The sequence below is a fragment of the Sceloporus occidentalis genome, unplaced genomic scaffold, assembly GCF_023333645.1.
Source record: "Sceloporus occidentalis isolate IW3139 unplaced genomic scaffold, rSceOcc1.0.p SCAF_5, whole genome shotgun sequence".
Classification (NCBI taxonomy): domain Eukaryota; kingdom Metazoa; phylum Chordata; class Lepidosauria; order Squamata; family Phrynosomatidae; genus Sceloporus; species Sceloporus occidentalis.
Genome location: NW_028316985.1, coordinates 177,117,174 through 177,132,907, shown reverse-complemented (window position 1 = coordinate 177,132,907; position 15,734 = coordinate 177,117,174). Strand labels below are relative to the sequence as shown.

At 41.2% G+C, this 15,734-nt stretch overlaps 1 protein-coding gene across 1 annotated transcript in view; it reads right to left on the bottom strand.

The window, feature by feature from the left end:
* Positions 1 to 15,734, bottom strand: part of ANTXR2 (ANTXR cell adhesion molecule 2) — a 159,403-nt gene that overhangs the window by 56,040 nt on the left and 87,629 nt on the right. The window contains exons 14-16 of the mRNA XM_089526263.1: positions 14,331 to 14,426; positions 10,050 to 10,217; positions 7,407 to 7,487 (exon numbers count right to left, since the gene is read on the bottom strand). Of these exons, the coding sequence (XP_089382389.1) occupies positions 7,407 to 7,487; positions 10,050 to 10,217; positions 14,331 to 14,426 (345 nt within the window). The remainder of the gene's footprint in view (positions 1 to 7,406; positions 7,488 to 10,049; positions 10,218 to 14,330; positions 14,427 to 15,734) is intronic.

Here is a 15,734-nt window from a genome sequence, read left to right as displayed (position 1 = left end):
AACAGGTCATAAGCGCTGTGTTGGAATCGGAGAGTTTGCATTTTATGATGGAGCATAGTTATATATAGATATAGAAGGCGTTTCATTCCCTGGGAGCCTCATTCCAATTAAATACAACTGTTTTGTTACAATCTGCCACATTGCAGGGTGTCGTCATGAAAATGAAAGGGGGAAAGAAAAAAATGGCCCAATCAAATATTGGCAATAGATATGCTACTGCAACAGAGGCTAATGTAAACAACAAAACAAACTCAATGCTTTAACACTTTCCAGCGTAATCCAATGGTATTATTGTCCTTATTCCATTTGTGCTGTATTCTGCAGAGCTATCATATCCCAAGTGTTCATGAATATTTAAGTTGCTGGCCCAAGGGTAGTAGCTATGGACTTAAATCTAGATGTGCATTGAATCAATTAAACTTATGTAAGTGCTGACTTGTTTAGTTATCACTGTTTCAATGAATTTAGTCTGATTGTGACTAGATTTAAGACAGTATTTTTCCTTCTGCTTTCTAATAACCTGAAATTTGTATGGAATGACTATCCCACTGCAATGTATTAGGATCAGAAGGATACCATATCTTAACGAGGTTATGGATGTTCCATGTTCAAGCAGGCACTGAGCTGTTCTATAACTGTGGCTGACTTTTGTTCATAGAATCATAGAGTTGGAAGAGACCACAAGGGCCATCCAGTCCAACCCCCTGCCATGCAGGAAATCTAAATCAAATCATCCTCAACAGATGGCCATCCAGCCTCTGCTTAAAGACTTCCATAGAAGGAGACTCCATTGCACTCTGAGGGAGTGTGTTCCACTGTTGAACAGCCCTTACTGTCAGGAAGTTACTCCTAATGTTGAGGTGGAATCTCTTTTCCTGCAGCTTGCATCCATTGCTCTGGGTCCTAGTCTCTGGAGCAGCAGAAAACAAGCTTGCTCCCTCCTCAATATGATATCCCTTCAACAGAGACAAGCTCTCTATAAAGACTCTGAAGTTACAAGCAGAGAATAATGTGGTGCTGCACACCCAACACAATACAGAGTTGGTATTCACAAAGATCTGTTCTCAAAGGAAAAAGAAAACACACTTCACACTGTTCCTCACACACAAAGATGCCACAGTCAGTCCAGAAAAAAACATTATGATTACTCTGGCTGGGTCCAGAAACTGAAGGCCAATGTAGTATAGTCAAGTGGAATATTTTAAATCTACTATTACATATACTGTGTTGTTAGCCACTTTATCTTAGCCCAGTCCACTTCTTGTAATTGTTGCGTGAGGAAGAGGGGAAACTTTATAAACTTTTTTTTTAAAAAAACTGGGACTGAGATAACTCCAATGAATTATACTGAAAAAAGGGGAGGTTGATACAAAGAAGATAAATAAAGGGTGCAGGGGCCATTTGACATTTGGGTAGCTGCTTAAAACTCATCTGTTGGAAATAAAAAGAATGCCAGAGCCAACCCTACCATTGTGCAATGAAGTGGCCATCTTAGGCAGCAGATATGGAAGGTCATGAGAGAGCAATAAATTGTTATTTGTTTTATTTGTTGTTATTGATTTTTTTACTGCTAGATATGGATGGGGAGAATTGTCTGTAGACCTGCCTGGTTCATAGGTCAAAATGACTTTTGTTGAGTTGGGTATGATGCACCGTGGCTCGGGTAGGTGGGTGTGATTGCCATTTATAATTAACCCTGTTGAAAACCAATAATCTTTAGTGTCCAATATCCCATACCAACATGAAAGCCACCAAGGTGTGATGGTTTGAGAATTGGACTAGGACTCTGAGTTCAAATCCCCACTCAGTCATGCAAACTGCTGGCTGACCTTGCACAAGTCATATTCTTTTAACCTCCAGAGAAGGCAAAAGCAAATCCCCTCTAAAGAAATCTTGCCAAGAAACCCCTGTGATATGTGAAGCTGAAGGCTTCTGAGACATCCATCTTTTTTTGTGGGTTTTTCAGGCTATGAGGCCATGTTCTAAAAGAGTTTATTCCTGGTGTTTCACCAGCAGCTGTGTCTGGCATCTTCAGAGAACACTGGAATGGAAGAGAGTGGGGCTTGTATATACTGTTGGTTGAAAGGAGATGATTTGCATGTTAATCTGTGTAATGTTCTGTTGTTGGAATGGCAAGGTCAATGGACAACCCTAACACTACTCTGCATTGAGAACAACACTAAAGTCTTTTTGAAGCTGTACAACTATTTTTATATATGTTCAGGATCAAAAGTGGCAGTAACTTTCAAGATAAAATCCAACAAGGAAAAAAACAGCAAAGGCCCTGAAAAAACTGAGTAATTTATGAATCTTTATGCCAATCTTGACTCATAAATCAAATGCATGCCCCAGCTTAGATAAAGAGCAAAGGAGCTGGATGTGCACAGTGAACTATATGCCAAGTTTCTGTCTATTGCTGCCTCAAGTCCCTTGAAACAAGACTGAAACAAAGCAGCCGGGGGGGGGGGGGGGGAACCAATGCTTTCTTCTGCAACAGTGTTGCTATGATTACATTTAAACAATCTAGTGTCTGCCTTAGTGTACCAATGTGGTCTGAAGGTTAACATAACCTCAAATAATTCAAGAAGCACGTCTGAGGATTAACTGGCTTTTTAACAGAACAACCCCAGAAGTATTGTGGCTCTTTCTTCTTCCCTCTTTCTCTCTTAACTTTAAACAAAACAGCAAGGGCTCGTGGTGATGCATCATTTATAAATTACCTTGTTAGTTCAACCAAAAAACTCACCCAACGCCCACCCCAAAACACTGCTTTGGAAAAAAAAAGACCAAAAAACCCCCAAACTCCTGCTGAGGACTCCAACATGTTTGATGGAAGGCCTTCAAAAGAGTTCATCGCTTAATGTGGGCTGTTTATTTGGGGACTCCGATCTGTACCTGCTGTCCCCTGTCACTCCCTGGAAACTTGGTGGCAGATGTTGCCACGCTAAGTTGTCTCTGAAGTGGCTCTCTTTCCCCATCTCCCCACCACAACAGAGTCAAACTACATTAGATCTCTTCTATTTGTGCCTGAGGCATATTTAGGAGTGCAGCTGTGTCCACCCCCATTCTACCTTTTGTGTTTCAGCCCTGCCTCAGGCAGCAAATGTGAGACCAAAAACACTGTTCTTCCATCCTTAACTACATCTGCTGACAATCCAGAAGCCTTGCTGCAGGCTGGTGTGGAGCTAGGCCTCTGCTCGGAACAGATGTCTATGACAACCTGCTAGCTCACACCTGTACAAGTCTCCCTCACCTCACTGATTGTCAGCTGAAAAATTGATGACTCCAAGGGGTTCCATCCACAATCAAAGCTTCTCCAGTCAACAGCAGGTGGTCCTCAAACTGGGCCAGCCTCGCCATTAGTATTTGGTGATTATAAGCAAAGTAGGGGGAAAAGGGGAAAAAGACGAAGGGGTGGACTTCTCCTTTTGTTTCTGCTGCAATTGTTCGATCGAGATCTCAGATTCATATGTGAATTATTTAGAACATACAAACTATATGACAAGTACCTACATTGTTTCATTTGCTAGGTAATGTGGTAGATGCACCTCTCTCTCTCTCTCTCTCTCTCTCTCTCTCTCTCTCTCTCTCTGTGTGTGTGTAGAATCACAGAGCTGGAAGAGACCACAATAACCATCCATTCCAATGTCCTACCATGCAGGAACTCACAATCAAAGCACCCCCCAATAGATGGCCATCCAGTCTCTGTTTAAAAACAAAGGAGGAAACCTCACCATTCTCCAAGGGAGCATGTTCCACTGTTGAACAGCTCTTACCATCAGGCAGTTCTCCCTAAAATTGAGGTGAAATCTCTTTTCCTGTAGCTTGAATTCATTGCTCCATGCTCTAATCTCTGAAGTAGCAGAAAACAAGCTGACTTCATCCTCAATATAACATCTCTTCAAATATTTAAACATAGTTATCATGTCACCACTTAACCTTCTCTTCTCCAGGCTAAACATACTCAACTCGCTAAGCCATTCCTCATTGGACATGGTTTACAGACCTATCACTATTTTAGTCTCTCTCCTCTGGACATGCTTGTCTACATCCTTTTTGAATTATGATGCCCAGAACTGGATACAGTATTCCAGGGGAGGACTGACCAAAGCAGAATAGAGTGGCACTATTCCTACCCTTGATTTCCTAGATTAGTGGTCCCCAAACTGTGCCCTTTAAGAGATTTTGGACTCCCAGAATCCTAGACTATTCACCAATACCGCTGATTCTTCTGAGAGATGAAGTCCAAAATCTCTTAAAGGGCACAGTTTGGGGACAACTGTTCTAGACACCATACTCCTATTAATGCTGACTAGAATTGCATGGCTATCTCAGCTGCCGCATCACGTCGCTGACTCATATTCAACCTGTGGTCCACTAAGACTCCTAGATACTTTTTTGCATATACTATACTGCAAAAAGTATCTAGGGCGGTCTGCCACGAGGCTTCCCAGTGGCGGAAAAAGAAGCCGCAAAAAGCGGCTTCTTTTTGCGGCACGCAAGTGATGCTGCAGTGGCCATTTGTGCCCTCGTGACGTCACCTGGGCGCCACAACGTGCGGACGCTAGGTGTCCATTTCATCAAAATGGCAGCGCCCATGTGAACGTACTAGGGTTGCGGGCGTCTAAAAGAGATGCCCCCAGGCAACCCTAGTACGTACAGAGTACGTACTTGGGTGCCTGTTTGTACAGGGCCTAGGTGTCAAGCCAGGTGTCACCTATCCTACATCTCTCTATTTCATGTTTTCTCCCAAGTGTAGTATCCTACATTTCTCCCTGTTGAAATACATTTTGTTAGCTTTGGCCAAACTCTCTAATTTGTTAGGATCGTTTTTGAACTCCGATCCTGTCCTCTAGGGTGTTAGCTACCCCTCCTAATTTAGTCTCATATGCAAATTTGAGAAACATGTCCTCTATTCCATCATCCAATTATTGATAAAGAAGTTGAATAGCGTATATTTTATATTTACTTGATTCATATACACAAGGTTCTAGAATTTTTGAATAAATGAATAAATTTTCCTTCACAATGTAAAACATTATTTGCCCTTAGACAGATAGACTCTGTTCTTACAACACTACGAGTCCACCAAAAACATAATAGGAATCTTTAGGATTTTGGTCAACAGTCATATCACTGCCCCAGTTTTCAACAACATCTATCATCTCCTTCTCTCTTTTTCTCACTCCATCTATTTTTTCCAGCCAAATTAAAAACTAGATGATGTTTGCTTAACAGGTAACAGGCTTTCACCTTCTGTTGGCTAAGAAAGAGACTCCCATTTTTCCTGTCACAAATAAAAAATACAGAAATCATCTAATTTTTGCAGCACAAAAGTCTCAACAGCTAATAAACTGGTCTACTGACGTGATCCAGAGATGCTAATGCACACACAAACAGGGTGCAGGTAAAACTAGCACATGTGCAGGAAGCAAAACCATGAACCACAGCAGACTTCACATGCAGACATTCTTTTGCATTTGCACTGAGAGACAGACAAGAGTTTAAAACCTGTTTTCATTCTGGGGCTGTATTAGTGTATGTCTGGACAAACAATAAACACTTGTTCTAACATTTCTGTTTCCTGAATTGTTTGCAGTTTTTGTGTGTGTGTGTGCTAATCAGGGCTGGTCGGAAAAAGAGATTCACACATAAATACATAATGCTGACTTGGTATTTCGAGGACAAATATTTTGGTGATGTGGCCCTTCCCTTCAACTTTGTTTCTTTTAATCATTTCACTGATTTTCCAGTATGTTTACTTAGAAGCAATTGAAATAAAAAAAAGGTTTACCTTTAATTAGACATGCATAGGCTGCATGGTTAATCTTTCCTCCTCCTCCAGTCCCAGCAATGAACACCACAGACGGTAAAATGCAAACTTATCAAGCCGGTGTCTTTTGATCTTGTTTTTATGTAAAGTCCCACTAATTAATTAGCTCCAGCTCTCTGATTTATATTAATAGCATGCTAGTATACTATGATATGTTGCTAAAGCTCTCTATTTAATGGGATTTCCACAGCCATCTTCAAGATCTTGACCTGAAGAAAGCATAAGCTGAGCTGCATATCCATTTGAAGGCATTCACAAGTGTTCTACAGAGTGTGTAAGACTGTAACAATGCCTGGCCCATACTTGCAAGAACATGCATATAGGCAGCTGTTCAAAATGGCAGGCTTCACACTGGAACTCCAAACTTGATAAGCTCCCATTGATCCTCAGGGAGGAGGAGGAAGGGGGAGGAAGAGGAGGAGTTTATTACAAAAGTGGTTTGGGACATGTAGTGGAAGGAACTGCTGTTGGGGGAATGTGGGAGGAAAATTACAACCAGTTTGGAATTCATCCATCAGGTGAATGTGTACACTCGGCTGTTTAGGACTGGCTTTCTCTCGTCTCTGCATCTCTTTGTCACAATGGTGAAGTAATGATACATATGCCATGGTCTTCTAGGTAGCTACCCGGTCACAAAGTTGCTCATCACAGATGTGATGTTCCATTAAAGGAAGGAAGAAAGGAAAAAGAGAAGAGAAGAGAAGGGAGAGGGGAAAGGGAGAAAGGAAAGGGGGGGAAAGGGAAGCACAGTGGCAATTTGATAGCCAATTTGGTATACAAAATGTTGGCTGGAATCCTCTTGGTGGAATGTGTTCCATAACCAGAAGGGTTACACAAGCACAAATCAATTAGGTTATTCAGGAGCAACAGTTTTTCCTGCTGTCCCCACTAGCCCAAACAACTATTCTTTGGACACAGTGGGTACCAGGAAAGCCCCCTACCTTCCCACTGTCCTCCCAGATCTCTGTCATCTCAGACTAGACCTCCTGTGTAAGCATAAAGGTAAAGGTTTTTCTTTTGTCAAGTTTGTCTAGTCATATCCAAAAGTAGGGAGCGGTGCTCATCTTCGTTACTAAGCCGAGGGAACCAGCGTTGTTAGAGAAGACTTCATGGTCATGTGGCCAGCATGACTGCATGGAACACTGTTACCTTCCCTTCAAAGTGGTATCTATTTATCTACTTGCACTTTTACATGCTTTTGAACTGATAAGTTGGCAGGAGCTGGGACCAGTGATGAGAGCTCACTCCATCATGCAGCGGTTGGGTCTTGAACTGCCACCCTTGCGATTGCCAAAGTCAGCACCTTAACTGCTAAGCCACCGCATCCCTCACGTAAGCATATTGGCAGACCTATGTAAGCCAATAGCATCAGGGAGGATGTGATAACTGCCTGCATGGTGAAAGGGAGAGTGTACATTCATGCATCTACCTCTGATTCTTCCCTGCAAAGTCAATACCTTAAAGAAATCACATGAAGTTCTACTTTCATGTGTGCATCAAACAAACATTCCATTTATCAAGTGGAGGCCTCTGGATCATGGCAATTCAGACTTATGTGCACATGCCCACAAACCTCATCTCCTTGCTGCGGTCGCATCAAAGACACTCTGTCATACTGCCGCCTCAGCAAAGCCCACAGTGCATCAAGTCGACCCTGTTCAGAGGAGACCAAAAAAACTTTTGATTAGCTGGTATACGCAGCAGCAGTTCTCAAAACCATTAACCGTCCTTGGCTATGTCTTGGAGATAATCTTCAGCCAAATGACACTGTAGGACAATGAGCACTCCTTAAACGGGATGCTATTAGGCATAAATTTTGCTTAATGGGAACACATTGAGCCAGTGATGTGTGATTAACTAAATGGTTCTTAACAATGTGTTAAATGAGTGGGAAATTCTAAGTTCTGGTCTTTTACTATTTTAAGTTGATATGGGATTTTAAAAAGACACCCAGAGAGATCAAATAAAGATTATGGCCTCAATACTTCTAGTTTATTAGTTAGGCCTATTTGATCAAGTTTTCACTTATGTGTCAACACATAGATGAATCTCACTGATTCAGTAGCCCTTTCTAGGTGGGACTAAAAATATGGTTTAGGCTTTAGTAACTTTGGGGTTTTGCTGAGGAATGGCAAGAATATCCATTTGTTGTTCATTTCTCTCCTGCAAAAGGGATTTCCTGATGCTAAAGAAACCACACCAGGAAGTATTCTTTTGTGCAGAAATAGTGTAGCAATATGTTTTCTGCATATAAAAAAGCATGTATTTCTGCACTAAAAGAAAAACTTATTTCTTCACAGAAAGTGAAGAAAACAGGTTTTCTGCACAGAAAAACCACATGTACTGCTGCACAGAAATCATATTTTCTGCACAGAAAATGCGTTTGTGAATTGGAAAAAGACCCCTGTGTATTTCAGCACAGACAAATACTTCCCAACATATAAACAGTTATTGAGAAGTATAGAGAAAGCTTCATCTTCTCATCCAGTAGGGAGAATACTGAAGGAACTTGTTCTTGCCTGTAAGGACAAAGAACACTATTTTTGTAGGCTGAGAAACCTGTTGTAGAACCACAAATCTTGACCATCTGTCACACTGACTGGGACTTATGAGAGTTTAGAGTGCAGAGGGATGCAGGTTTCAAACCCCTAGATATAAAAACCTTTAATATTCTTTTGCTTAACGTTTTGACCACAGAAACAAAGTTAAACTGAGTATCTGCCAAGGAATAGTCCCACAGAGGCATCTTTGAATAAAACAACAAGTCTTATAGCACCTGTGCCACAATAAACTACAATTTGCAGAATTCCATAGCATTGAGCCATGGCAGATAAAGTGACAAACAGGACTATTTCTGCAGTACTGATGCCGCTGAAGTGAACTGTAGCCTACAAAAACTCATATTAAAATAAGTTCAGTTACTGGTGGGGAATGAGCAAGAGGTAAAAGTGACTCAGGTGCGTTACAGACGTGCCTATAGTGCATGTTAGGGTTAGGAAAGGGCGTGCTAGGGTTAGAAAGGGGTGTCACTTCCTGATGCCCCTCAACCCTTGTACGGACTGAGTCCGTACAAAATGGCAGCGCCCGTCCACATGGGCGCCGCCATCTTGACATCGTGGACGCATAGCGTCCGGACGTCGCAACCCAGAAGTGATGCCGTGAGTGCGTGACTAGTGCCTCACAGCACCACTTCTGAAGTGCAAAAAGAAACACCATTTTGGCGCTTCTTTTTGGCTGTGCCCGGGAATCGTGCGGTTTGGCCGCTGCGGTTCCCAGACACAGCAACCGGCACCGCTGGCAGACCACCGCTTTTAGGCGGTCTGTAACGGGCCTCAGATTATGGAGAAACTGCTGGTTTCAGCACAGTAGGAGGAGAAGAAAGAAGGGGGGAAATTATTGTAACCACACCCTTCTTTTACTTCCCCAGGAGCTCAGACAAAACATATCTTCATGGTTTGAATCACCTCCCTCCCCTTTGATTCACTTCTCTCCTTTTCATTGTACTATGAAGAACCAACACCAACCCCTGTTTGGGACTTGACAGCTGCTGAGCATGGGAGATTTTTGGTTGGAGTGAAAAGGCAAGAGAACTGCCCTTTGCATCCCATCCCCAAAGGGAATTAAATAAATGTAAGTCATGAATAGGATGTTGGCTTGAGTGTGCAGCCTCCAAGGTTTTGTAGTAAATCCATAGTAAATGTAGAGGACTGAAAGAATTCCAGTGTTGGCAAGGTAATTCCCCAACACTTGGGAAATAGCAAATATCCTCAATAGAGGAGGGAAATGATCAGAAAAGAAATAGAGATCTAATGGCAGTCAGAATGGTGAACTGGGATTTGGCAGATCCAAGTTCGTCTATGTTGAATTATTAAACTCACTGTGGCCTTGGGCTAGATAGTCCGACCTACAGTGACCCTAAAGCAAACCTATCATAGGGTTTTCTTGGGAAGTTTCTTCAGAGGGGGTTTGCCATTGCCATTGCCATCCTCTGAGACTGAGAGTGTGTGACCTGTCCAGGATCACCCAGTGGCCAAGCCCTAGTCTCCAGAGTCACAGTCCAATGCTACATCATGGTGGCTCTGATTTTGGAGATAGGGTTCAGCACATTGGACAACTCTTTTAAAATTTGATCTAAAACCTAGATAAGATTCACCACTCCACTGACATGGAAACCAACATCTAGCAGTGGTTAAATGACCAAAGAGTGGACAAGTACCTTAATTGGTGTGTACCACTTTTCCTGAGGAGGGGATGAGGTAGGCTTTGGTTTTGGTGGTCTAGGCTGGTATGGCTCTTCTGTCTCTTCAGGTAGTTTTACCACAGCATTTTTGGCCTTCTCTAGCCGGGCACCTTCTTCAGTCGATCCTTTATCACCCCAACGAACCTGAAAGAAGCAAGATTAATTATCAAAATGGGTTTGTGTCTTTGGGCACAAGATGCTCAATCTACTTATCACATCAAAGGAATGAAATTGTAGGGGAGGGATCTAGGAACAACTTTGTGCCTAACTGCTATATCTGAATACAGGCTGAATCTCTATCTGAAAGGCTTGGGATCAGAAATGTTATGGATTTTGGGGGGGGGGGGGGGTTGTTGTCAGATTTTGGAATATTTGCATAAACATAATGAGATATTGTGAAGATGGGACCAAAGTCTAAACATGAACTTCATTTATGTTTTGTATACATTTTATACACAAAGCTTGAAGGTAATTTTAAATATAATATTTTCAATTACTTTATGGATGAAATAAAATTTGTATGATCAGGAAGCAAAGGTGTCACTCACGTGGATCATTTTGTACAAGCACTCCCTCCCCCCACTGCATCTGATGGAGTGGATGGTAGTTCAGAATTGCTTGCTCATTTTGGTATCAAAGGTACTGTTAGATCCCTCCCTCCCTGCTTTTCCTTTTTATGCTGAAAGTGACTAACACAACTATCTCTTTGAAAAGTGTCACATCATGTTACTACTACAACTGAACTGATTTGTCTGGGTCAAGTATAATCCTCTACAACATTATAAAATTACTGCACCAGCTGATACATGTATATTCAAATGTCCATTCCAATCAGACATATCCGCAACTTTGTTCTGATCGGAGTTTGTGAGCATTCCAATAGCCTTAACTTACTGTACGCTGTTCCTTTTTTAACTTCAGCCATCTACAATGAAAACAGTAGGAAAATCCTTTGTAAACCTCTTGGCAACCCAGACTGACCACTGATGTTCAAAACACACTGCAGAAATAATAATCCAGTTTCAGACCACTTTAACTGTTGTGGCTCAGTGCTAGGGAATCCTAGGAATTGTAGTTCATTTGGGCACCATAGCTCTCTGACAGAGAAGGCTAAATATCTCACAAAATTATAGTTCCCAGAATTCCCTAGCATTGAGCCAGGGCAGTTAAGGTGGTCTGAAACTGCATTATTATTTCTGCAGTGTGTTTTGGAACTAAATCTGAGAAAATACCTCCAATTGTTACTAAGAGTTTCACTCTTTAAATAGGTGGTGGCAAATCCAGAGTCTCCACATCACCTGTTTCACATACAAATTTGATGGCTGGTCATGCCAAAATAGTAAATCATGCCCTGGCATGCCAGTTCTCGGTGCGCAAGAGTTGATAACCCAGCTTAAATTTAGTGATGGTTATTCTGTACAAGTAAGACATATAGGCGGGTTACAGACCATTTCGGACGTCCTCAGGACGTCCCAGTCCCTGTTACGGACAGAGTCCGTAACAAATGGCAGCGGCCGTTCCACATGGCCACCGCCATTTTGACGTAATAGACGCTCTGCATCCGCACATCGCGTGGTGGAAGTGATGCCGCGAGTGCGCGCTTTGGCACTTGTGGCATCTCTTCCGGGTTGCCGGAAGGAGCGCAATTTTCACGCTCCTTCTTTGCAGCGCAGAGGAGTCGCACGGTTTGGCTGCTGCGACTCCTCCATGCTGCAACCGGCAGCGGCCCGAGACCACCCCTTTTGGGCGGTCTGTAACGGGCCATAGATTCATATATAAGAATCAGGTTTAACTCTTAAAAGATCACTCAAGTTCTACTTCATTTATTAAGTATCACATTGGTACTCAAAACAGAACATATTTTTGCAAACCCAACTGCCTACTTTTTTATTGCCAGCTTCTTCTACAGTACTCTACAACAGGTAGCCATTCTTCCTCTATTTTTTAAATATCTTTTTGGTTTAGCCAGGAGATTAATTTATCCATCTCAAGTAAAAATAAGACATAAATGATGTGTGTAGGATAAGTGATAATTGGGGCTTTAAGCCAGAGGAACATGAGAAGTGCAGATTGAAACTATGCACTATGAGATATGGAAATAACTAGTTGAAATCATGTATATTTGATAGTGAAAAAATAAAGAGAGGAAAAAAATCAGGTTTAATCTTGAATTCTAGCTACATAAGGAGGTCAATGACTTCCAGAAGTCTCTGGAGCTGCATCCAGCTCTGGGGCAGCCCTCACAGAGACCCCCTTTGTGGCCAGCTGCACCCTCTAGAAAGCATAATTACTTGATCTGCCCCATTTCTGTTTCTTCCTAAAACAAAAAGTAACTAGATAGTCACTTGAGTTGAACAAACGTTTTCCACAGATCTGATCCAGATTACATGGGCAAAAATAGAACAAAATGCCCCTCTGGGGAGTGATATTGGCCATCCTGAGCCCTTAATTTATGGTAATGGGAGCACAACAGGGTCACCTATGGCTATAGATCCACTCCCTCCCTCCAAATTTACACATTACAGAAGAGGGGAGGCAGAAGCTGAGCTTTGTGATCATTATATTTCAACAAGGAACTCTTTTCTTGTTCATGCTTTTAACCTCAGCACCACACCAGCTGCAAAAGAAGTAAAGCATTCTCTATAAAAGTCAGCCTTGTAAGAATACTTGGCTGGTCTACAATGAGAATACTCATGCTCATGTTACACAGTAATTTTTTCCAAAAAGACATTTAAAAATCCCATTTAAAGCCTTGTTCTGCCTGCTTTGTCAGACACTGACCCAACCTTCTTTTCCCCCCTCAGAGTTCTGATGAAACAGAACTAATGAAATTAGTTTTAACCTAATCTATGGGTAAGTGCCTAAAACTGTTAAGCTAGACAGAAAAAACATAGAACGCTAAAATCATGGGGAAGTAAGTAATTCCAGGAAATATAGAAGTTTCTATCAAAATTCATTAAAAAGAAAGCCATTTTAGCATCAAAATGCCAAGATAGGATAAAAGCCATTGAACAAGTACTCATTCAGCTGGCTAGAAACTGACCTCACTGATGTAAAACCCCATTTTTGCACATGTAACCCTTATGAGTGAAAAATCCTAAGAATCACTGATGATCCAGTACATTTCCTGGATCAAAACCTCTAGAAACTGCAACCAGAGATTAATTACAGTTTATAGGATTCTGATCTGCAGGCAAAAATGGGGGCAGTGTGAACATTAATACGCAACCATTATTGTCTGCCAATATACCTTTGAGCCCTAAGAAGACACCTAGTGGAACTGACCAAAGATTCAATCAGTCCATGTATCTGTTTCCAGGAGGGTCCAACTAGATATCCACATTAAATCAACAGGTAGGACATGAAGGCAACAATTCAATGAAGGCAACAAGTCCATTTGAAGCAGCTAACACAACAATTAACAAAACAGTATTTCATGTCCTACCTTTCTGCTAATAAAATATAACATAACATCTTGATATTATCAATAACTTAGATCCAGACACAGTTATACTTAGGACAGTCCCTCTGAAATCAATGAGGGCTGTTGTTAAAGCTCATTAGAGTAGACTCTATAAATCAGTGTGATAGATATGTGTGTGTGTGTGTGTGTGTGTGTGTGTGTGTGTGTGTGTTGACTATTCATTAGTTGATTCAATTGGTTTCCTCTAGTTACAACTAGCCAATAGAATTGTCAAGGTCCAAGGAATAGGCAGCCTGGATGCTGGGATCAGGACTATGGATGGTGAATTCAGAGGGTCTAATGAGCCAGAGGCAGGAGGTAAGGTCAGGAAACAGACCAAAATCTAACAAGTCAGTCTTCTAGTACATACGGAAGCTGTGCACTGTTTCACAACAGACACTGTATGAATCATTTGGAGCAAAAGTGGAGAATCTTTGCCCACTAGGTTCTAAGTTCCAAAAGCTGTGGGCAGTATAACCAATGGCAAGGGATTATACGAACTGAAGACCAAAATTCCTTTGTGAACAAAGCTTCATATTCCTTCACAAAGACACGATAATCATAATGCTGGCCAGGGCATACACCTGCACTTGCACCTCTGCCTTTTTGGGGTGCCAAAGAGTGTACATGTATATTTTGATGCAGAAACAGAGCTTGAAATGATTTGCAGAATTCAGCATTATGATAAAGTCCAGAAGCATGGTTCAGTGTAATGCAGGATCAACATTCCAGTTACACTGGTTTATCTTCTTAAAATGCATTGTTACACTACTATTGGACTCTATGATACTAACCTCCATTCTCTTAATTCCTCCAACTCCTCGTCCACCATAATAAGAAGCATCCACCGTTGGCCACTTCTTTGAAGGCAAAGGATCTTCATCTTCTTCCTGGGCAAAGATCCAACACAGATTTGGATTTGTTCATGTGCATTTTATAAAAGGGAACAAACAACTCTTACATTAGATAGCTAAAGCCAAATTACTGTACTTGCAACTGATTTTTACTAAAAAAAATGTAAGTGGATATGGAACAAAACATGCATCGGTGCTGCAAAATTATAGCAATTGGGACACCACTTTAACTGCTATGGCTCCATCTTACAAAATAGATGTATTTACAGTTTGGTGAGGTGCCTTCCACAGAACTACAGACCTAGAACTGTGCAAATAATTCAGAGTGCCTTTTGAAATAACAAAATCCAGGATTCTGCAGAATGCAGACATGCTAGTTAAAGTGGAATCAAAGTGTTATGGTTGTGTAGTATGGATAGATCCACTATGACAAGATATGCTTTCAAGGGAAAATATGAAATTGATGAATAGTACAAATGAGATAGTGGTAATTATAAATATTTCAGAGTAGAACTTTGGTAAGTTGCCTTGCCTTGCTTGTGATGTATCTACCTGTCTGGTATCCTAGCAGTGGCAGTGGGTGGCTTCCATGTCACCAGGTCAATGAATGCAGGCAAAGGAACTATCGAAGGTGCTGCATAACACAGGTTCAGAACCTTGGACAGATCATTTGAAGGTGAAAGTAAAATCAGAGCAGATTCACTGCACAACTGACATAGAACCCACCAGCCACCCTGTCTTTAAACATTTCTCTAATATGAATGCTTGCCCTGAAAACCAAGGAGTTAAGGTGTTTATCAGGTGTCATTATATTCCAGCTTTTAAATCATAAAGATTCTTTTAAAAGATTTCATTAAAATTATCATAAAATAAAGGCAATGCAACATAGCATTAAAATAGAAATTAATAATTATAAAAATAATTACAAATCTATAATTCAGTAAAGAAGACTAAATCTATAACAAGGGTGACAGAAATCAGCATTACAGAGGTAAAGGAAATTACAGACCAATGATTATTTAAGGCATAATATAGAGAAAACTCTGAATAATGAAATGAAACAAAGAAAATGAAGGGACTAAAACCTGAAGGGAGGTGTACTTCCACAACATATATGTAAAAAGTTCTAGCTCTGGGCTTATAGTTAGTTCTTTCTGAATCATTTGTGAGAACAGTGACTGAAAAATGAACCTACATTTCCTTATCTTAAAGTTGGAGTGGAAAACCTGTGGTCTTCCAGATGTTACTGGACTCAAACTGTGACTTTTCCTGACAACTGGGTCGTACCGGGTAGCAAGGATGGAAATTAGAATCCAAAAATTTCTGAAGACCACATATGTTCCC